The sequence below is a fragment of the Chaetomium tenue genome (genome assembly GCF_020726465.1).
Source record: "Chaetomium tenue strain MPI-SDFR-AT-0079 chromosome Unknown F5144scaffold_8, whole genome shotgun sequence".
In the NCBI taxonomy this organism is placed as follows: domain Eukaryota; kingdom Fungi; phylum Ascomycota; class Sordariomycetes; order Sordariales; family Chaetomiaceae; genus Chaetomium; species Chaetomium tenue.
The window spans coordinates 219,990-240,695 of record NW_027117336.1 but is presented as its reverse complement, the minus strand read 5'-3'; the positions used below and the strand labels follow the sequence as shown (position 1 = coordinate 240,695).

Below are 20,706 nucleotides of genomic sequence, written 5' to 3'. Positions count from 1 at the left end.
ATGTAGGTGGGTAGGTGATGGAGGATGTTGTGCTGTTTTGGGGTAGGGTAAGAGAGAATGGAAACTGGAATCACTTACAAAGCGCCAGCAGAGTGAACTGCAGAACCAGATTGAATGTCAAGGTGAAGCGCAAGTTGAATAAACGTGGAGTCACCTGTCGAGTGCTTCGGCAAGGTACCTAAGCGGTCAACAGTCGAACAGCTCCACGGGAGGTTGAAGCCGAGAAATAGAGGAACGAGAAAGAAGAGAGAGGCAAGGCGATCGAGCCCAAAAAGCAAAATTTGCCAAAAGGACAGGAAGTGGGTGCAGCAAAGCGACAAGTCGAGTTGCTGTGTCCTGAAAAGAGATTTGGATAGAGAACAAGAGGGAGACGATGCAAAATGGCACGGCCGGCGATGGTGGAGGGAGGAAGAGAAACAAATTAAGCAGAAACCGTTGGGAGAGTGCGGGCTTTGACAGGACCGCTTGTAGGAGTCGGCAGTTGGATTGGAAGGTGCGGGCAATGCCGGGAAGGAACGTATTCCAGATGAGATGGAAGTCGGCATGAGAGCATAGAATGGCAGCAGGGAAGGAAGGCACATTCACATTAAGGTGAGGTCTGCAAATGTTGCTCACTTGGGAAGTGCTGAACTTGAACCATAACAATGATCGTTCTTAATTCAAGTAGGTCACGATGAAACTACATCATTTTCTTTGGTTGTTATCGGCAAGTCTCTAAGTTGCAGGATTCAGGGGTGTATACTCATGGGATGCTCCCGCTAAAGTACAACCCCGTTGTTATTAGGTACATTTTTGTGAGTCGGAGATGAAACTGTCAAGTCACAGCTGTAAATAGGTTGAGGCCAACACTGTAAAAGAAGAAAAACCGAGAAAACTTCACTCCACATCGCTAGAAAGGGTATATCTACTACCATGTTTGCTGTGTTCATCCCGGCGAGCCTTTCTTGAGCCCACTCTAATCATACCACTCTCAGTTAGTTCCCCATACACCCAAAGTCCAAGCTGACCCAGCTGCCGACCCCCTTATTAACCCACCCGGCCCTAAGCTCTGCCTCTGGGTTTTGTGATCCACTTCGCTAGCCCTGCTTGCCCCGGCGGCACCGTGCTGCAACCAAAGCTCTCGATCGATGGTGGCAATCGCTGGCGCCTTGAGCTGGGTGATCAGGCTCGCCCCGCTCCAAGCACCGAGAGACTCAATGGCCCTCATCTCGCCCTGCACCCGTGGCCTCCTGTCGGTTCCTCTCTTCAACTGCTCCTCGATGGCGTCTACCTCGGGTGTGGTGTTGACTGCGTCGTGCCAGACGCCGTCTTTTTCCTCGCCCCCATGAGCCTGTGGGGAGTTGCCAGGGGAAGCGTTGCCCTCTTGGCCCGCTCCCCTCCTCTTCAACTTGGGGTTTGTGCGCAGCTTTTCCACGGCCTTGCCCTGAACAGGGTCCCACCCTCTCTCTTGAACGAGGTGGGATACTTCATCGAAGATTCGGCCTCGGAGGCCCAGGACATTGGCACATCCGCCAGTGAAGATGATGCGAGACATGCAAAGCGCTCGTACATCCAACGGTAGTTGAAGAAGGCTCCGGTAGACTAATAAATGCAGGGGCTGTTCGTGGTCGTCGAAGCAGCAATATGAATATTGGGAGTCAAAGAACGCATTTTCGCAGGGTTCCGCGAGGGCGTCGAAGGGGAGCTCCAGCGTGGTTGGCGATTTCCAAGTCTTCAAAGGTATCGTAACTGAGCCGGATGCCCTCGGTGTTATGTGTTCCGCTAGGTCGCCTTCATCCTGCTCTTGAACGGTGGCTAAGGCATCGGAGGACGGTTGGTCGGAGGGCGGTTGGGCGGGGACGGAGGCCTGACGAGGTTTGCACCAGACCATGCGAGTGGTGATGTCGCTGCATTCTTCAAAACTAATAACACGCTCCTCGCCATCACCAGCCCCAGTTTCGGTGAGATTCTTGGCGAGCAGGTTGTGCGTTTGCTCGACAAGCATCCTGCCACCGCGGATGCTCCGCCTTGAGTCCACTTCACGGTACTCGCAGACGCTCGTGACAGTTGTCTCGTTCCAGCCAAGATCAACGACAAGCGCTGAGCGTACCCCGGCGCCAACAGTCAAGGCAAGTTGAGACGAGAGTAGTGAGATGGTAGGCGACATGAAGCGGCTGAAGACGCTGTCCAGAGCCGCTGACAGCAAGGGAATCGGTAGCGTGGAGGGAATGACCCAGACCAACCTCCGCGGGCGTGAGTCGATGAGTAGATATCTGGGGCCTCGTCAGAATCATGGCACACGGTAATTGAAGGCTGTTTGCTTACTTTGTAAACGCTTCTCTTAATGCCCGCTCGATCTTGTCCCCCACCAGGCCGAGATCAGCATCCCGAACATCATACTGCCACAACTCGTGGCTTTTTCCCCAGGACCCATCAGCGGCTTCTGCTCTCCATTCATGGCGGTAGTCCGTCTGCCATGCCCTGAAGTCACCAGCCCTACGCTGTTGGTCGGGCGCAAACCAAACGCATCCTCTGGGCACCGAATCCCCGGAAAAGCCAACCTGCAGTTTCCGGGTGCCAAATTCAATGATGATGATCTCTTCGTCAGCACGAAGACTGGATGGCGATCCAAAATTGGATGGGATGGCCGAGATGGACCGGAGTGGTGTAGATGGCCCGCTCTGGTGACCGACTCCGGTTGGTGATCGGATGTTAGCGACCGACCGGTGCGGAAGCGGTGCTGAACCCGAGGGCGTCGTCATTTTGGAGGGGGGTAAGATCTCAGAATGCCATGGTCTGAGATGGTTTGAAGTTGGGATTGGTTTTACCAAAAGTAAAAAAAAGATTCTCACTCTTTGTCCTGTTTGCTTTTGGGTTTGGTTATCTCAATCAACATCAAAAGCTCGCGTTACCTAACAAGCCATCATTCCTCGCGTTGGCTAGGTCAAATACCCTGTTAATTGCATAGTTGTTGGGACATGCAACTAAACCGGATTCTGACGTAAATGGCTTTGCTCCTATGACAACCCTCAAATGTCTCCCAAAACGGAAGAACGTCAACATCGGGTCAACAACTGCGAAGCTCGAATCTTGAAATTGAACTCCTTCCATCAAACGTTTGACTCTTTCAGTTAAAATTTTCTAAAATTTAGTTTTGAACTGTTTTTCACTTATTTTGGCTTACCATGCTTCGGTGACCAGTCTTTTTTGGGATTTTGGAGTAGCAAGAGCACCGAAAACCGCCACGATGGGAATTAAAGGGTACGGACAACTCATTGTACAGTTTTAGCCGGCGATGAGATTGCTAACCCTTAGGACTGCAGCATATATAAGGAAATCGGTTCCGGTGATCGCATTTCCCTTTGCAAGCTCGCGATCGATACTCTCGAGCAAACTGGCCGACCGCTCCGGCTGGCCATCGACTTCTCGATATGGCAATTTCAAGTGCAGGCAGCTCGGGGTGCGTATTTCTTCTTACCTTTGTCGCTCTCCTTTAGCGCCCGGATTTTAACTTTTGGCTACTAGGCGGCTCTAATCCCGCGATCCGTACATTATTCTACCGCCTTGTCCGCCTCCTCGGCCACGCCATACACCCCATCTTCGTTTTCGACGGCCCAAACAAACCCGCCTTCAAACGCAACAAGCGCTCGTCAGGGCGGGGTGATATGGTCGCCACCGCCATGGGCAAACGCCTCATCCGACAGTTCGGTTTTGCGATTCACGACGCCCCCGGGGAAGCAGAGGCCGAGTGTGCACTGCTTGAGCAGCAGGGCATCGTTGACGCCGTCCTCAGCGAGGACGTGGACACAATCATGTTTGGTTGTCGAAAGACGCTGCGGAATTGGTCCTCCGAGGGGTCGAAGGGCTCCAAGACGCCGACGCACGTGTCCGTGTACGATGCCGCTGCTGTGGCTGCGGGGACGAGCAAGCTGGACAGGGAGGGGATGGTGCTCGTCGCGCTGATGAGTGGAGGCGATTACCTCCCCGAGGGCGTGCCTGGGTGCGGCGTCAAGGTCGCTTGCGAAGCGGCGAGAGGCGGGTTTGGGCGGGACCTGTGCCGGATTAAGAAAGCGGACAGGGACGGTCTCATGGCATGGAAGGCGAGACTTTTGCATGAGTTGCGGACAAACGAAAGTGGAATTTTTCGGACCAGGCACAAGGCTTTGGACATACCGGAAAGCTTTCCAAACATGGAAATCCTGCGATACTATACCCACCCGGTTGTGTCCAGGGAGGCTACCATCGAGCGACTGAAGAAGGATTTTCCTCCGGCGAGTACCGTGGATGTCGTGGGGCTGAGAGAGTTCGCCGGCGAGACGTTCGACTGGGAGTTCAAGGATGGAGCCATCAAGCTTATTCGTGTCTTGGCCCCAAGTCTTTTGGTTCAGCAGTTTCTCGATCGATCCGAGTCCACAGCGGCAGATGATGACGACGTCGATATGAAACAGAAAAAGGAGTCAGCGCTCGTGAAAGCAATCTCAACTAAACGGGCACACTTCAGCACTGACGCTACACCCGAGCTGCGATTATCCATCATCCCAGCCGACATCGTCAAGTTGGACTTGAGCAAGGAACCGGAAGAGGAGGTTGAGGGTTTTGGCCGCAGCGGCATTGCACTAAACAGCGACGACGAGTTTGATGAGGAACCTGGAGAGGAAGTGGGCAGTGAACAGCCAAATTCCAGCGTCAGAAAACCGTTTGACCCGTTCAAGCCAGAATTGGTGTGGATTCCGGCAACTCTTGCAAAGTTTGGGATTCCTCTAACTGTAGAGGATTGGGAGGGGCGACAGAGAACGAAAGAGCAACGGGCCGCCACCAAGGGCACTAGGAAGCCGAGGGCCAAGAAGGCGGACATGCCAGTTAGGGCGTTGGACAAATATGTCAAGGTGACCAAAAAGGTTGGCGGCACGGAGAAAGACGCGCCGCTTCTTGAACTCCCATCATTACCTCCGACGACCAACGACCAATGCAACCCGCGTGCGCCAACTGGAAGAAGCAAGCAGTCTAAGAAGACCACCACCTCTTCCCAGGCCAAACCATTAGCGGATATCAACCCCTGGACGCTCGCGAACTCACAGGCCAGCCCCAAGGCCGCCAGGTCCCTTTCATCTACAGCCTCACAGGCTCGACCCAAGCCGACCTCTACCCAGGAGGCAATCCTTATCTCATCTAGCCCGGTCGCCCCTGCCTCACCCGAGGCCTCTAGTACGAGTTTGAGATACACCCAGGCGACGCCAACGAGGACAAAGCGTGTAAGCTCACCGAAGGGGGATATCCCCTCCCCAGGATCGCTATTCGGTCAGTCTCGAAGCCCAGGACAACCGCAATTCTCAGTTTTCGAAGAGCCAGCTGAAACGCGGCAACCTACGGCGACGACAGATTTGACGAGGAAAGCGAGGCCGTTCAACAAGGTCAAGAGTGGTGCAGATGGCTCCGCAAACACCTCGACGCAAAAGTCGATCAAGGCGTTTGGCCAAGTACTGAAGAACGCGAGCTCTTCGCAAGTCAGTTCGAAGCCCGACCCCTGCGACAAACAACCGATCGAGATCTTATCCGATGACGACGATGTCCCTTTGCCACCACTCACGCGGCCACCAGCCGCGAGCATATTTGGCCGGAATGCCCCTTGCACCAATAGCAGCTTCGGCCTGTTCAGTGACGATGATCCGTTTGCCTCACCACCACCACCTCGCCGCACAACTTCGCCGTGTTCTCTACCAATACACGACGATGCGACCGCTTCGTCAGCCCAACGCAAGCCGGGCGGGCACATCCAACCCGACACGAAGGGTACAGACGCGGCCAATGACGACGCCGCTGGCAGCACAATGACTACCACCACAAAAGGCGCATCAACAGAATTATATATCCTCGGCACGAGCCTCAAAGGCAAAGCCTACTTCGGCACCTTGGAGGTCCACCATGACGACGCAGACCGGGTACTGGCTGCCCACAACGCCCCGCGACAGGGTAAGCCACCAAGCAGACGGGCGTGGCGGCGGAGCGAGATACCAGTTTTAGATCTCACTGGAGAGGACTGAGCATTGCATATTTGTATTTGGCCATGGTTTGGGGGATAGGGAAGAAACGACTGGGACACGAGATGATGATACCCTTAGTTTTAAAGGACAAAATAGCTTCAATCGCGACGCTTTTCGTCTTGGTCACGTCACTCACAGTGTGATACCGCTCCATTATCCCATACTCGATCCAGTACGAAAGGTATAATTGGTTGGCCATCAGCCACAACGTATGGGAAAGTAGAGTACACAACCAACCAAAAAAATGAATATGAAGCCAACGCCACCTCCCCTGCCCTACCTAACAACGCCGTCTTTTATAACACACTCCATCAACCAACCTCCCTCGGCCCTTTCTAGCCTCCCACCGCTCCACCACCCGTCCTCCATTCTTATACCCTCGTAGGCTGCTTCGCTAGCAAAACATTGACACTCTCGCGCGCATTGGTCGTCGCCCAAACACTGTCACGCCCACCGCGGCGCCACTCATCACCAGTGGCATCCTCGCCGCCGCCGCGGGTGGCCTCGCCCATGATGACCTCGAGATCCCTCTTCTGGGAGCTCAGCCAGCCCTTGACAAAGCCGACGGGGTCGCGGGCCATGGAGGCGAGGAAGGTGTGCTTGGCCTTGGACTGGGCGACGGCCTGGATGAGGACGGCGAGCTGGTCGTCGAGCCCGGCCACCTCCTTAAGCATGGCGGCGTACTGCGGGTTGTGCACGAAGGGCGAGAGCCGCGAGCGCAGCGGGTCGTCGACCGGCACGCGCACGTCGTAGATGGTCGGCTGGGGTTCCTTGTGGAAGGCCTCGTCTACGCGGATAGTGTAGGCCAGCTTCACGGGTGGGAGCGCCCGTAGGTGGGGCGTGAGGTAGTCGTTGAGCTGGGGGATGTAACCCGTCTCGCGGGGGATTACCTAGTAAGAGGGGTTGGTGTGTCAGTAAGGCGAACGGGTGTGGTGTGGGGTATGTATGGCAGGGGAGAACAGGGAGCGGGGTACGAACCCTTCGCAGGAGATCGTCGCATCGGAAGTTGCGCTTCTCTTCGTCTTCTTGTAGGTTCATCAGCTTGATGTACTCCCATAACGCCATGACTGCCTCCTGGCGCGTCGCCTCGCGCATGTCGATGATATCGGCGAGCGCCGGTGTCAGCTCGAAGCGCTCGGGGTCTTCGTGCCGGAACAGGTTGATGGTAATGTTCATGTTCTCATCGCCGTTGCGCTTGAAGGTGAACTCGTCAAAATCGGCCATAGCCGGCAGATTGCCAGCGCCCGCCGGCGTCCTATCGGGCTTTTTCCACTCCACGCTTGTATCCGCCCCCTGACGGCCGGGCTTTGGGCGATCAAAGTCCACTGTGAGGGCCTTGAAGAAATGCGACAACCGCGGCCGCTTGGCGGCAGCCGCAGGCTTGCTCTTCGTTTTGCTCGGACTATCCGTTTCCATCTTGTCCCCCTCCGCCTCGTTGTCATCGCCCTTGCGCTGCTCCTCATCCGCTTCTACCTCGTCTTCGTCGTCGAGTAATCGGCCTTCGATCTTGACGCGGTATGTGGACTCAAGGTTGGACGAAAAGTCGAATGTGTCGACGCCGAGGCCGTTGCCCTGCCAGAACTGGTCCTCAACGGTATTGCTGACCCAGATGCGCAAAGTCTTGTACCGCTAAACCGATCCGCGTCAGCCACGCCACCGACAGTCATGTCACACCCCCACGCCCCCCACCCCGCCTCTTCATAATACAATTGACATACCTTGGTATTGCGGTTTAACGAATCAACAATGTCCAGCCTCTTGCGCGTCATGGTGGCATCGAGCCGGCGCTCCAAGTCGCGGAGTTGCGTGTAACAGGCGGCAACGTCGCTCCCCGCGGACAGCCCTTCCTCGACGCCATCTGGCAGGTTCTTGTCGGTCGGCTTACCGCTCCTCAGTTTCGCCAGGTGGTTAGCCTGCTGCTGTTGGTGGTGTTGCTGGTTGATCTGCGCCTGCGTCATGGGCACCGAGTGGTGAGGGCCGGCGGACATCATGGGGCCTGCGACGGTAAGCGTTAGGGGCTAGGGTTCTCTCTCTCTCAACGGATTGGCGGCTTGGAGTCGTGTGTTGCGGGTTGGTGATTCGCGATGCGCTAAGGTTCAGAGACTGGAGTCCGGCGCGCGCAGCGGTCTGAGATCCCAAGCGCAAAGCTCCACCTAACGCAAAGCCCGTGCCGGGGGCGAGTAAAAGCGGAGCGAGTTCGGGGCCAGCAAGCCGGGCTCGTTCCGGGGTTCTAGAAGACAATCGGACGAAGCCAAGTGATTCACATACCGATGCCGCCTCGGCGTTGTGGGACATGTTGTCCTCCTCCTCCTGCCCTCGGGGGCGCATGTTGTTGTCCGTAGCCACGGTATTGCGGCTGCATGTTGTCTCAATCGGCTAGTTCTTTCCTGAAGTGATTGGATGGATAAAAGGGAAGGATCGTAGATGGATATTCTTTTTTTTTTACTTTCGTGATGCAGTTGGGTCCGGTGGTCCGGGTTTCGCTGTGCGGCGCGTTGATCGCGTCGTGGTTTCCAAATTGGTGGAGTTTCGCAAAGCAACGCACATGCAGGCCCCACACAGGTGTTCACTCTTGGCAAAACTTGAGAGAAGTTGGCCCGCTTGCCCGCCCCGTATGTACAGAAAAGTGACCTTTGCACAGATCCGTCAACTCCTGGCAGCAACGTTACCTGGCAATCAGGAGGCAAAACAAGCTCTCAATGTTGAACTGGTCGTTAGGGAGTTTCAAGGTCGTATATTATATCGCCCGTAACTTATGATTAAGGCTCCCTAACTTCGTCTATTCGTGCCACAAAATGCCAACTAGGGATATTTCTGTCCCTAAGGTCTTCCGCGTCATGATAACCATGGAGATGAACATTCAACAACCAGATACTGACGAAAGCAAGCTGTGACTGTCTCGCCAACACAGCGTTTTGGGACCGAAGTAAACTAGTATACACAATAGTCCCAAGTGTAATGCAACCTGAATTCCCCACACCTTCCACGAAAATCATCTGCAAAAAAAGACAAAAGCCAAGAAAAAGGGAAAAAAAAAAAGAGATGAGTGGCTAGATGATGCGGGAAGAGCCAGCGCCACGCTCCCAGAAGTGCCCATTAAAGGTAGTAGTAGTTGCAGTTGAAATACTATGCCATCCCCCCCAAACCTCCTGGGGCGGCCCTCAGGCCACCCCATGCATTCCATGCCCGTGTCCAAATCCTCCGATTGTTCGACGTCAGCCCCCGTTCGGTATACTACGGGGGGTGCGCCAAACCGGCGTCTTGAGTTGCCCATCCAATTCAAAATGCCGCGCCCAGCCCGTTCTTGGACTGTCGTTTGCTGAAGCGGTTGCGCTTCACATTTACCTCCTCCAGGCTCGCTTGGCTCTTGCTAAGCTGGTTGCGGCCCGATCTGTCGCTAATGCTGTAGCCCTCGGTAAAATTTGTCCTTCCTCCCATGGTGCTCTCCGGGCTCGACATGGACGATGACATGTCGCCAAATCCGTTATCGCTGTTGTAGGGACCTGCTATGGTTTGCGCGATAGCCAAATCCTTGGCTCTCTCCAGGGACTCGATCCAGTCGTCAACCGAGAATTTGGCCTCGCTATTTTGCGACGCCTTGGGTTCTTCAAAAGTGTAATGTACGCCGTTCTTAGGCTCTGTCAGTAGCTGTCTCATCTCTCAAGGGTGTGGGGTGTTGGAGGCATGAAAACTCACCGTGTCGACACACCACACTGCCTGTCCCTTGGCGTCTAACTGGGTCTTCCACACGCAATCAGATCCTAGCAACGAGATCTCTTGCTTGGCACGCTTCTCCTCCCCGCCAGCAGGTGCGAGCACAATACGTCCGCCAGAGGTAATCATGACGAGCCGCTGTCTCTTCTTGGTGGTGCTACCACCAAAGAAGCGGGAGAGTTTCTTGTGCCCGTCGCCGTCGCCACGTCCATGTGGGCTGTTTGGGATGGGTGATGATATTACCATCAGGTCGCCAAGCTTCAATATCCGCTCGTTGTTTCTCGTCAGAACCGGCGACCATTCGATGTCCAATTGTGTCGGCGGTGGCAGTTCCGTGATAATCCTAGCCGGTCTTGAGCCGTTCGGCGGACCATGGGCTCCTCTAGAATTTGGCTTTGGCGGGCTCGATCCGCCGGCCCCATTGAGCTGAATGATGTGGGGCTCCTGCGCTGGAGGCACGTATGGCCGCAAGCGTGGTGCCTTCGTCCGCCACAACTCCTTGCCAAACTGCTGTCCGTCAAAAAACTCGTGGTTTTTTATGTGCTCCACGGTGAGGCGCCGGGTCGGGTCCAGCACTAAGCACCGCTCGACAAGATCACGCGCCGCCGGTGGGAAGCCTGGGGGAAACTCGTAGTCGAGACTGACGATCTTCTGGAAGGTCAAGTACTCTGTCCCAGCTTTGAAGGGTGGTCGGCCGACGAGGAGTTGGTAGATGATACACCCGAACGCCCAAAGGTCGCTTGGTTTGCCCACAGCTTTGTCCGTCAAGAGCTCGGGGCTCACGTATTCGGCGGTGCCCACGAAAGAAGCATTCCTCTTGTCATCTGGCGGGTTGGTCAGTGTTGATGGGTTCTCCGGTGGCCTCGGGTCTCGAGGATCCGGCAGCAGCTTGGCCGTGCCAAAATCGGTTATTTTGATGTGCATTTGGTCATCCATAAGCACGTTTTCGGGTTTGAGGTCGCGGTGAATGACACCCCGTGAGTGCATGTATGCAATCGCGTCCAGGATCTGGGCCCCGTAGAACCTTGTGCATTCGACGTCAAAGGTCCCCGTTTTCTTCAAGACACCCAGGAGCTCTCCACCGTTACAGAGATCCAAAACATAGTAGAGTGAAGCCTCGTCTTGGAAAGTGTAGTAGAGCCGGACAATCCCGGGGTGGTCGGTGAGTCGGTTCAGGGTGTTCTTCTCGATGTTAACGTATTTGATCTTTTTCTCCTTGATGATGTGCTTCTTCTCGAGCACCTTGACCGCGTACTCTCGTAAGGTCTGGCGGTCGGTGGCGAGGAAGACGGTGCTGTAGGAACCCTCCCCTAGGGTCCGCCCAAATGAAAAGTCCCGAACGCCCTTCTTGACGGACCTGACGACTGTCTTCCCTTCGGCATCAACCTCTCTTTTTAGGCTCACGGCCGCGCCTCGGTCTTTCCACTCCTCACTACTTGCGGGCAGTGGCATCTCCGGCCCATAACTCCCAGCCGGTGCTTGCGGGATGCCCGGGATTGTAGCAACTCCTCCTCCTCCTCCTCCTCCTCCTCCTCCTCCTCCCACTGGCTTGGAGCTCCTCCTTGGTGGTGGCATGCCGTTGGGACCAACTCCTGGTTGTGATGGGCCGGGTCGGCCGACATGATGCGACCGGCTCCCCTCACGAGACGGGATTTGTGAGGGATTGGGTTGGTCAAACCGAGGATCACTCCTCATCCCGTAAACAGAGGATCTAGCCTGTTCGTTCCTGGGGCCCGCATACGGATCCCCTTGCACCTCTTGTTCGACTCCCCGACCCTGGCTAGGCAAGGGCGCAGAGGCTGGCGGCTGCCCTTCATTTGCGAGCTGATATGAGCCATATTGTGCTGCGAGATGGGGGTTGTTGGAGCCCGTTGACTCTGTAATGCCACGTGCAGCATTCAAGTTGTTTTGTGCGTTCTTTAGGATAGCCGCGGCCGATTCGTATGTGTGGGGCTGTCGGGGAGGGGTATCTCGAGCCCCTGGTTGAAATTCGGCACTTTGGAGGGCGTCGGGACCGCTGGTCTCTTCAAATTCGGTCCTAACGGCCGCTTGAGTTGTGTGGTTATCGTCGTGACTTGTGGAGGTGCCCTGTGAGAGATTGGGGGAGTCGTCGGGATTAGCGATTCGTAGGCCGCCAAGCGCCTGAGAGAGACTGATGTCGCCGTTCATAATGGGTAGGGTACGTTCGGCAGGCGTCGCTAAGGGGCACGATGGCAGAAAACGGTCGGGACAGTGAATGACGCAGGATTTCGAGACTGGGCGTGCAGTCTGTGGCTGAACGCGCGGCCGGGGATCGAGCTAGGTACCAGGAGGCGACGAATGGGAAGACAACGGAAGTCTGCGTGGGCCGTGGAAGTCGCGGCACCGTGGGGTTCTGGAAATCGGTTTCGTATTGAGGTGCAACGGGTGGACGCCTCTTGCTCGTGGCCCGGCCCGTGAATTTACCGAGTGTCGGGCATCGAGTACCACAGCTCACCGTCTCCAACTCAAAAGCATCAGAGATGCAGGGATTCGTGGTCCGCTTGCCCCCCTAAACACGATCAAACGATTGGAAAATGGGGTGGTAGCCGGACAAGCACGAGCGGTGTTGATGACGAAGGGATGTTGGGTACTGGGAAGCGATCTCGACCGTACATTCGAGCGGTTGATAGTTAAGGTTGTGTTGCGTGGAAGAGAAGACCGGAGGGTCTCGGGTACCGTGCACGGGTATTAATACACTGTGTTTGCACACGGTTCGCCCCATGATTGAAACAGCCTTTTCATCTCATTTTATTTGGGATGAGATGAGGAACTGGGGTTCTATAGTATGTCGTCACTCCTTTTATGTGTAGTCATAACCTGAGTATAAATTAAAAAAAATGTGGCATTTTTTCCCATTCACGAGTTGGGGGGTGATTCTTTTGATGTCTTTCTGCCGAGGAGAAACATTGGAAGACCGCGGCACAGACAAATCCCTTCTCTTCAAACCTACAACTCGAAAATAAAATAAAGAATTCCCTACGAGTCAAGACGTGAGGCTTTCACCTTACCTCTAAATCTGGGAAGATTTCCGCAGATATCCAGTGTCTAAAACTAGGGAAACGAACACCTGGATGGCAGGATCTTTTGGTAGCTGAATCATTGTATGAGGAGGATAACTCCAGTGCTGATATGTAAACGTCTAAGGTGTGGTGCAGCCCATGGCTTTCAACCTTATCCCTCGATACCATCAAGATGATTTCTAGCACACTAACAAGTCGGGGGCTAGAGTACTTTTACTTCATTCCGTTTTCTAGGTCCCTTCGTTTTGCAATCGCAACTTGTGGTTGCCATTCCAAAGATGGCAGTCACATCCTCGCCTAGCTTGACCTTGCTTCGTTCTTTCTTCAAAGCCAACAAGCAACATGCGAACGCCCCATATAGACGGGAGGTAGGCATTTTTTTGCTGCCTTGGTTCCGTCTGTTGGTGTTTCCGCCCATCCAGTACTAGGATCAAGATCACAACATCAGCACCACTGGACCAACATCAAAGCGTTCGCAAAATGCTGCGCCCTAGGCCGTCGGTGATCTCATTAACCCGCGCAGACGTCACGGATGTTGTACACCGCCGTCGGTTTCGCAGATATCTTGAATGCGAAGAGGGCAATGTTTGTGTCGACTTCGCCCCTGTCGAAATAGATACGACAGGCAAGTTAGACCGGCATGCGACGCCCCCATCGCGTACCGCCCAGCGTAAAACGACGCCGACAACGTACGATAACACGCAAAACAGTTCCCCTATTATAAAGGGCGGGGCCCACCATTGGGTAGCGGATGTGCCACTACTGCTGCTCTCTGATAAGGAGACGGGGGAAGATGTGTCCCCGCCGCCCGAAGTATCTGCTAGCCAGGTGCGTCGTTTAAGAACACGAGGCAAGCCGCAGCAAGGCTCGGAATGGACACTGCAGTTATGCCTACGGCCCAAACCTGGCTTGCCTATTGCTGCGACTCCCGTTAAAGATGATGGCTCAACGGGTTCGCAAGACTCGCGCGAGAATCCAGTAGGGGGATCGCCCGATGAAAGGGAACAAAGCGGTGTCACGGCGATTCGCGAACCGGGACTGTCACCATCGTGTTTGTCGAACGTGGACTCGCCAAGTATGAGAGGAGGGGAGGCAAACCAGACAACGGTTACTCACAGGGTTTGGAGCCACCACGAACCCCAGGAATCGTTGGATCCCTAGTTAACCGCAGAGACTAGGCTCCCTTCTTGGGGGATATTACGGATATTAGGTTGAAAAGTGATGCGGGCCCTTCCACTCCACGGCGTGGGTTACCCTCAGGATCGCACGACAACCCCCCGACAGCTCCTATTGCTTCCAGCCGAGTAGGTCTCGGCCATAAATGCCAGTCCCAGACGTAACGATTGCTGACCTGGTGCTAGGTTTCGCGGCGATCGTTTGACGCCTCGGATGCTCGTCGAGACGATGTGGGTTTTGAGATGGTCGTGTCGAATTGGCGTGACTGACTTCGGTACTTAGAGGAGCTCATCCGAAGTTTCGTCGCCGTCTCCTACGTTCATGAATCCGGGGCGGCTCCGGATCTACAACGACTTCCTAACAGTTTCGTCCCAGCCGCAGACACCACGAAATCTACCCCGGGCTCGCCGCCAGAATCGCCTGCAGGGATCATACACGGCGCCGGCCCGGCGTACCTCGCCACAACCTGACCTAGCCACGGCGACGATCCGTCCCCGGCGAGCCCGGCAACGAAGAAGGGAACCAAGCCCCCTGGGGCTACGAACATCAGGACTTGCGAGCTCAGATGCCGATACGGAGAACATGGACGATGCGGCATTGCTTGAGGGGGTTGCGGAGGATATGGCGCGAAGCTGGGCAAGTTCATCCCGGTTTAGCGACTGAACAGAATCGTGCTAAAGGAAAAGATCATGGCAGGCAGGAGGTGGGTTAACGGACGGAGTGTGGACGAGAGAAAATTGCATGATTCATCAACTTCAAAAGGCTCCGAATATCGTTAGGCGAACTATTGGCCTGCTCATAACAGAGGTAGTGATATAAATCCGAGTTAAACTCTCTCGACCATCTCGCTGCTTCTGGAGGATGGAAGGGGAAGAAACCCGCGGGGCGCGAGCGTGAGACTGGAGCAGACCCCAGGCGATCCCGTTTCGCAAGTGTCTGCTTGCGCACGTGAGGGAGGCGTCGTGGTGACGGAACCGAAGGCTGGATCCGCTGGGACCGATTGGACAGGAACAGATTCACTTGCAGCCCCAGGTTGCACCAGGGCGGCAGGGACGGATTGGTGGATTTGCCGGCCGCCCGAGCGGCACGACACGGACCCCAGATCGGAGGAAGAAGCACGGAGCGGGGGCGGGCTGCTACTGCTGACAACCAGGGGGAACAAGAAGAGCCGATCTAACCATTTGCAGGCTCAGCAGGGTCCTGGCATGTTCCGCCGCTCTGTGCGCCTCCCTCAAACTGCTGCAGGACCGGTTTGCCAGTCAGACAACAGCTTGTGGAGACAGACCCCACACTGTATCGCAGCCAATGGAGATGGCTGCAAGACACTTCCAGGTTCCCATGCCGGCACCCACAGTTCCAGCTCTCCGTCGCCTTTTTGTCTGCCTCGCCCAGATCTCGCAGGCCAGGTTCTCGAATGCCGGTCCTCCCTCAGCCTCTGCCTCACTGTTTCCCGCTGCCCTCCCTACTTTTCCCCCTTCTTCCACCTTTTCCTCCTTCACCTCACTCTCTCACCCACCAAGCCACGAGCCTCTCCCTACCTATCTTGGCCCTTCGAATTAGACAATTGGTGTCATTCATAACCTCACCTACCCTCTTCGGCTTACACGACGACACACATTACCGTTGCGCGCCAAGTCGTGATCTCACCAAACCAACGCGCCACCTTTCTCCTTCCAATACTCAGACCTTGCCGTCGTCAATTAACAAGCGCACCGAGTCGCGATACTTCCGCGATCACTCTCTCTTGGCCAACTCTTTACTCCCTTCCCGGCCACATCCCCCTACTCAGCCTTATTTTCGCCGATCCTGCCCTCGACGCCTTCTGCACTCCACTGCACTTAACACACGCCCTTGGCACATTCTGAACTAACCTCCTGCACATCTAACCACCCTTTTTTCCTCTCATCTAGTACTCAACAGGTCTTGAAGATGCCGTCGTTTGACCGTGTCTACGCTTCGTCGCCGGTTCTCGCCATGCCGCCACAGGCCGCTCATCAGGTCTCGCTCGGCAAGCCCTTTCCGCAACACCAAAGCCTCCCTTTCAGCCCACCAGCCTCGTGGCGATCCCAGTTGGCCCGTACCTGTACGGCCGCCGGCCGCAAACGGTCTAGAGATGAGGCCGCAGTCAATCTCGACGCCCCAGAAAAGCTAGTCGAGGCTCCTGTCAACAAGGAACCAGAAGATGAATGGGTCTATGGCCCTGGTATGACGCTCATCAAGAAGTCTACTGGCTATATCACCGATGCCGGCAACCAGTCCGGGACATGGGTTGAAGAACGCGCCGCTGTAGAAGACGCGCGCAAGCTGGAGGAGGCTCTTCGTGCGCGCGACCAATTGGCGCAGTCGCGGCCTTCTCTAAGGAGCCATAAATCACAACGGCTGGACCTGACGCCGCCTACCCATTCAGAGGAGAGGTTCCCAAGCCGCCGTTCCAGCCCCACCCGCGAGGCGACCAACCCAATGACCTCGTCTTCGGATTCACTTGCGCAGCCAATCGTGGATGACTTCACGCTTCATCTCGGCATAGGCTGGAGCCGAATCAGCGACGACGGCCACATCCAAGCCGCCGCGCGTGGTTGGGCCAGGTACATCGAGAACCACTACCCAGTCAGCAACGCCAAAATTCTCTTGGAAAGCCGCGGCCTCCAGTCGTACTTGGTTGAAGCAACCGAAGGGTTTTTCCTCTTCGCCGAAAATCTCCGTCAAGGCCGGCTCGTCAGTGTAACTCCGGAAGGCACCCTCAACAACCTCAAAATTTCGCCACCTGTTTTTGATGGACTCAACACCATGGACGCGTCGGAGTCGGCTAAGCCCCTCGACTCGACCGTGCCTATCACCTCGGCTGATATGGACATGAGCTGATCGGCTTCTGGGATTCGGACTAGGCGTTTGCGGGAAGGTGCTTGTTTTCGGGCGCAGCTTTTTGAGCAGCCAGTGCTCGGTATGGCGTTGAATTGGCAACGTTGACACGACTGGACTTCGGCTTTTCGGGCAAAGGTTTTCATTCTGGGCAAAAGGTAACCTTGCTCTTCGGGGGTTTCGGAAATGGCAGCTTGATCTTGCTCCATGATAGGTGTACGAATAGAAACAATCAATGACATTCTTCAAACAATGACTTCTCAGAAAGGCAAAGACCGCGATGGTGTGATTCTTCTTCTTATTCGGGTTAGGCCAACCACGGCAACGGCTTTCTTGCTTCTGTGTGGGGACGGGGACTCCAGTGGCTGGGCGCCCAGTCGCGAACTTAGCTATTCTTCAAGTATGTACAAGTATGGAGAGTTGGTCGGCTGGGGTGGTTGTCAGTTGGTTTATTAACTGCGCAAGCTTCGCTCGCAGACCCTCGACCTTGTCTTTGTTTTATCCAAAGAAGCCACATTCCGAGCAATCGCAATCTCGTAAGGTAGGGCAGCCAAGCCGTCGATGCTCAGTTTGCGAATGTTGCCCTTTGCCCTCACAACCCCTCGTTGTCAAGTTCTGCCGGAAGCGACACAGATCGAGCGGGGAAGGCCAATCGATTCAGGTCGCATCGAGAAATCCGGCACCCGTTACACACAGGCCACAAAGAAAAACCGGATCTGTGGACAAGACGCGAAGACGCGTCGGAGCTTGCACCAAGACCTTGCGCTAGGAGGCAACGTGCAGTATGCATTTTAGTGAACATGGCCCTGTTTTCTTTGTTTGCCGAGTAACTGGCGGCTTGTCTGCTTTTCCTTCCGTTTCACATTCGGGACTCCCCGCTATTTCCTCTTTGTCGCCTATGGTGGTTCATTCGGTCCAGTCTCCTGCAACGCAAACCCGGACCTTGGTCGCCAATCGTTGTCAGCAGGGGAGCGGACAAATGCCCTGGTCTGCCGAGCTCCTGTTTAGTGGCGAAACCAGCCAGAGCAGCTGTGTCTTGTTCGCCGTCAACAGCTGGGACACAGCCTCGCCCGCCTCGCAGCCTTGACTTTCTTCTTTTTGGGCCGGAAACGGACTCTTCCAAGGACTGTCTCGAATTTTTTGGAGATCGGCTTTGTTAATATTCGACCATAATATTTAAACCCAATCCTGAACGACGAGCCGTTTGGGCATGTGGATGTGCTGACCCCTCTTCGTGCGACAATCAGCTTGCCACTCCTACGCCAGCTGCCAAACGTGCGCGTGCCGGAAGCCGGGAACCGTCAAGCAGGAGGCAGCCCGGCGCGACACCGAATCGCGGCGACGAGAAACCGAAAGCAGAACCGAACACAGAGAAACCGTCGATTTTGGGCGGGCTCGACGGTACAACCAGCGCACTCATGGTGTCGCATCACAGCGACGGGGTCACCTCGTTGATGGTGCGGGGGTCGTCGTCGGTAGTGGGAACCAGTTCCAGCGGCCGGGGGACTGGGTTACACAGCTCGTCGCGATCGCGACGGTACAACCGCTCTCACGCTGGTGGTGCCTCGTTCATACCGCAGAATGAGTTTCCAATATTCAGCCACAGCGGCGACGTCGAGATCGTCGTGCGCGTGGCCACTGGGCACGAGAATCGCTATCTCCTCCATCGACACATCCTCACCCGCTGCTCCGGCTTCTTCGAGGCCAGCACAAGTAATGAATGGTCGCGCGCCCAAGTAGTACCGGGGCCGGCGCCGTCCAGGGCAGTTGGCGCGATAGAAGGAGCCGGCGCAAATGGGGGAGAGCTGGCACGGATAGACGACCGAGGGGCAAGCGGCGATGAAGGCAGCAAACCTGGGTCGACGGCGCCGGCGCAAACCAGGAAGAGGTGGCGGTATGAGCTCGACTACGGGTCCGACGACAACGACGTACCAATGCTGGTGCAAAAGGAGGAAAGCAGCAACCCGCCGCCGGTAACCAACTCAATATTCGGTGGCACTTCCAACAGCCAGTCTTCGAACCGCCAGTCCCACCGCAAGTCCACGTCGCACTCCTTCTTTCGATCCGTGGCCAACCTCAGCCTCTCCTCAACGCACGCTCCCACTCTTCCACCACCCACACCAGAAGAGGAGGACCTATTACGAGATTACGATAACCTGTTCCGCATTATGTACAACTACCCACCTCTGCTCGACGCAGTCAACATTGCCGACGGCTACGTTCAATGCAAGTCGCTACTCCACCTCGCAGACCAGTACGATGCCCTTGCGGTCGTCGGCCCTCGCGTCGACCACCACATGTTGCAATTCCAGTCGCGCCTGTGGAAGCAAATCGCCAAATATCCTATCAGCTACCTCCGCCTTGGCTACCTCGCGCGGTCCAAAGTCATCTTTCAAGAAGCCCTCATCCACGTCGTCGGCCAGTGGCCGGCGGGCGAGCGCTCCATCCGCGCCGCCCTCCCCGAGACTGTCGTCGACATTATCGAGGACAAGGTCGACGAGCTCGAGGAGACGGTCAGCCGCATCGAGGCCCGCCTCTTCCGCCTCACCCTCACAACCCGCTCCGGCGAGCGCATCACCCCCGCGAGCGGCTACCTCGAGTGGCTCGCCGTCAGCCTCTTCCGCCAGTGGCTAGCGGACAACACCGCCCCACCCATGCCGCCCGCCCCCGAGCGCGCCAACGGCAACGCCAACCCCCGCAACCCGGCCGCGCCCAGGGGCCGGCTCGGGAGCAACAGCAGCGGAAGCGGCGGCAGCGCGGCGAACGGCCGATCAGGGAGCCACAGCGGCGGCAGCGGAGGCCACGCCAGCAACCCCAACAGCCACTTACAGGTCGCCGCGCTCCCGCCGCCGATACCGACGCTCGCGTCGCTGGGGCGCACGTACCGCTTGCTCGGCGGCGGCGGCGGGTCTGGCGGCGGTGGCGGCGGAAGCGGTGGCCTGGGCCCGGAGAAGGGATACCTCGGGCATGACGAGTGCAAGCGGTTCCTCAAGCTCACGCCGGAACTGTACACGCGCGACAACCTGCGCCGGTTTGAGAAGCGCGTTGATGAGCTTAAGGCGATGGCGAGGGAGGTCGTGCGCCCGCTGATGGGGAGTGGCCTGGAGCTGGAGCTGATCCATGGACCCGGGGCCGCGGGGATCGCTTACCTGACCTGCACCGAGGTGAGGGATAGGGACTTGCCGTGGGGGTTTGATTAATTGGGGGACGGTAACCATGGTGGGCTAACCAGCCGCCTTCCACGGACGGAAGGGGGGTGGGGGTGTGGGTGGGGGAGTACGGTACGGTGGCGGACGGCAATTCAGGGGCCTGGTGTCCCGGGAATGGTGTCTTTGCTTTTCTGGAGTGGGCTGTTTGTGGTTGATATCGCCGACGTACGATGTGCTTTCCTTACGATATATATGATGACTGATGTAACGAACGGATGGGCATGGTCTGAGGATACCCGTTGATGGATAGGATGCAATTCATGCTGGCTTTTGTTCTGACGACTTCGGGGTTTATTCGATGGTGTCTGTTGGATTGTCCAGAAGGTGACTGCCGCTCTGTACTGTACCCAATCTCACAATTTAAGCCATAGATGCTACCAGGAGCAGAATGCTTTTCTTTGAGATTGTCGGTTTGACTCTGACCGCCATTTCCATCACAGCTGTACATACAAAACGGCAATAGGTACTTCGTCAACGACAACTCCCCAGCTCGGCAATATTAAATCCCTTTTCCTAGTGAAGGAAGAGATAGGCGTTGTGGATGGCCCATGCCACAATTATCACCGTATCATTACTTGTTCTCCAATTCAATTGGTGTGACGGGAGAGAGCTGAGACAAAATCGGCAAAGGTTGGTGTTTTGCCGAGTTGTCTTGTGCTCTGTTCTCAGCTGAATCGCCATGTTTTG

General features: G+C 56.0%; 7 protein-coding genes across 7 annotated transcripts; 4 read left to right on the top strand and 3 right to left on the bottom strand.

The window, feature by feature from the left end:
- Nucleotides 1–650: 650 nt before the first annotated feature.
- On the bottom strand, nt 651–2,878 carry F5144DRAFT_542108 (uncharacterized protein). Its single transcript, XM_066787182.1, has 2 exons — nt 2,305–2,878; nt 651–2,252 (listed from the first exon to the last, which is right to left on the bottom strand). Exons 1-2 carry the CDS (start codon nt 2,739–2,741, stop codon nt 971–973), a joined length of 1,719 nt encoding a protein of 572 aa, XP_066638245.1. The 5' UTR covers nt 2,742–2,878; the 3' UTR covers nt 651–970.
- Nucleotides 2,879–3,018: 140 nt separating this feature from the next.
- On the top strand, nt 3,019–6,135 carry F5144DRAFT_400215 (uncharacterized protein). The gene is made up of 3 exons (XM_066784814.1): nt 3,019–3,240; nt 3,303–3,439; nt 3,505–6,135. The coding sequence occupies exons 1-3, from the start codon at nt 3,227–3,229 to the stop codon at nt 6,018–6,020; spliced, it is 2,667 nt and encodes an 888-aa protein (XP_066638244.1). The 5' UTR covers nt 3,019–3,226; the 3' UTR covers nt 6,021–6,135.
- On the bottom strand, nt 6,066–8,199 carry F5144DRAFT_400212 (uncharacterized protein). The gene is made up of 3 exons (XM_066784813.1): nt 7,739–8,199; nt 6,999–7,649; nt 6,066–6,910 (listed from the first exon to the last, which is right to left on the bottom strand). Exons 1-3 carry the CDS (start codon nt 8,009–8,011, stop codon nt 6,392–6,394), a joined length of 1,443 nt encoding a protein of 480 aa, XP_066638243.1. The 5' UTR covers nt 8,012–8,199; the 3' UTR covers nt 6,066–6,391.
- A 958-nt stretch (nt 8,200–9,157) lies between these two features.
- On the bottom strand, nt 9,158–12,083 carry F5144DRAFT_400195 (kinase-like domain-containing protein). The gene is made up of 2 exons (XM_066784812.1): nt 9,717–12,083; nt 9,158–9,650 (listed from the first exon to the last, which is right to left on the bottom strand). Exons 1-2 carry the CDS (start codon nt 11,901–11,903, stop codon nt 9,300–9,302), a joined length of 2,538 nt encoding a protein of 845 aa, XP_066638242.1. The 5' UTR covers nt 11,904–12,083; the 3' UTR covers nt 9,158–9,299.
- A 946-nt stretch (nt 12,084–13,029) lies between these two features.
- Nucleotides 13,030–15,085, top strand: F5144DRAFT_400184 (uncharacterized protein). The gene is made up of 4 exons (XM_066784811.1): nt 13,030–13,894; nt 13,954–14,079; nt 14,137–14,181; nt 14,234–15,085. The coding sequence occupies exons 1-4, from the start codon at nt 13,256–13,258 to the stop codon at nt 14,612–14,614; spliced, it is 1,191 nt and encodes a 396-aa protein (XP_066638241.1). The 5' UTR covers nt 13,030–13,255; the 3' UTR covers nt 14,615–15,085.
- A 611-nt stretch (nt 15,086–15,696) lies between these two features.
- F5144DRAFT_400122 (uncharacterized protein) lies at nt 15,697–17,087 on the top strand. The gene has a single exon (XM_066784809.1). The coding sequence runs from the start codon at nt 15,881–15,883 to the stop codon at nt 16,811–16,813; it is 933 nt and encodes a 310-aa protein (XP_066638240.1). The 5' UTR covers nt 15,697–15,880; the 3' UTR covers nt 16,814–17,087.
- An 817-nt stretch (nt 17,088–17,904) lies between these two features.
- F5144DRAFT_400124 (uncharacterized protein) lies at nt 17,905–20,105 on the top strand. The gene has a single exon (XM_066784810.1). The coding sequence runs from the start codon at nt 18,229–18,231 to the stop codon at nt 20,008–20,010; it is 1,782 nt and encodes a 593-aa protein (XP_066638239.1). The 5' UTR covers nt 17,905–18,228; the 3' UTR covers nt 20,011–20,105.
- The last annotated feature ends 601 nt before the right edge of the window (nt 20,106–20,706 follow it).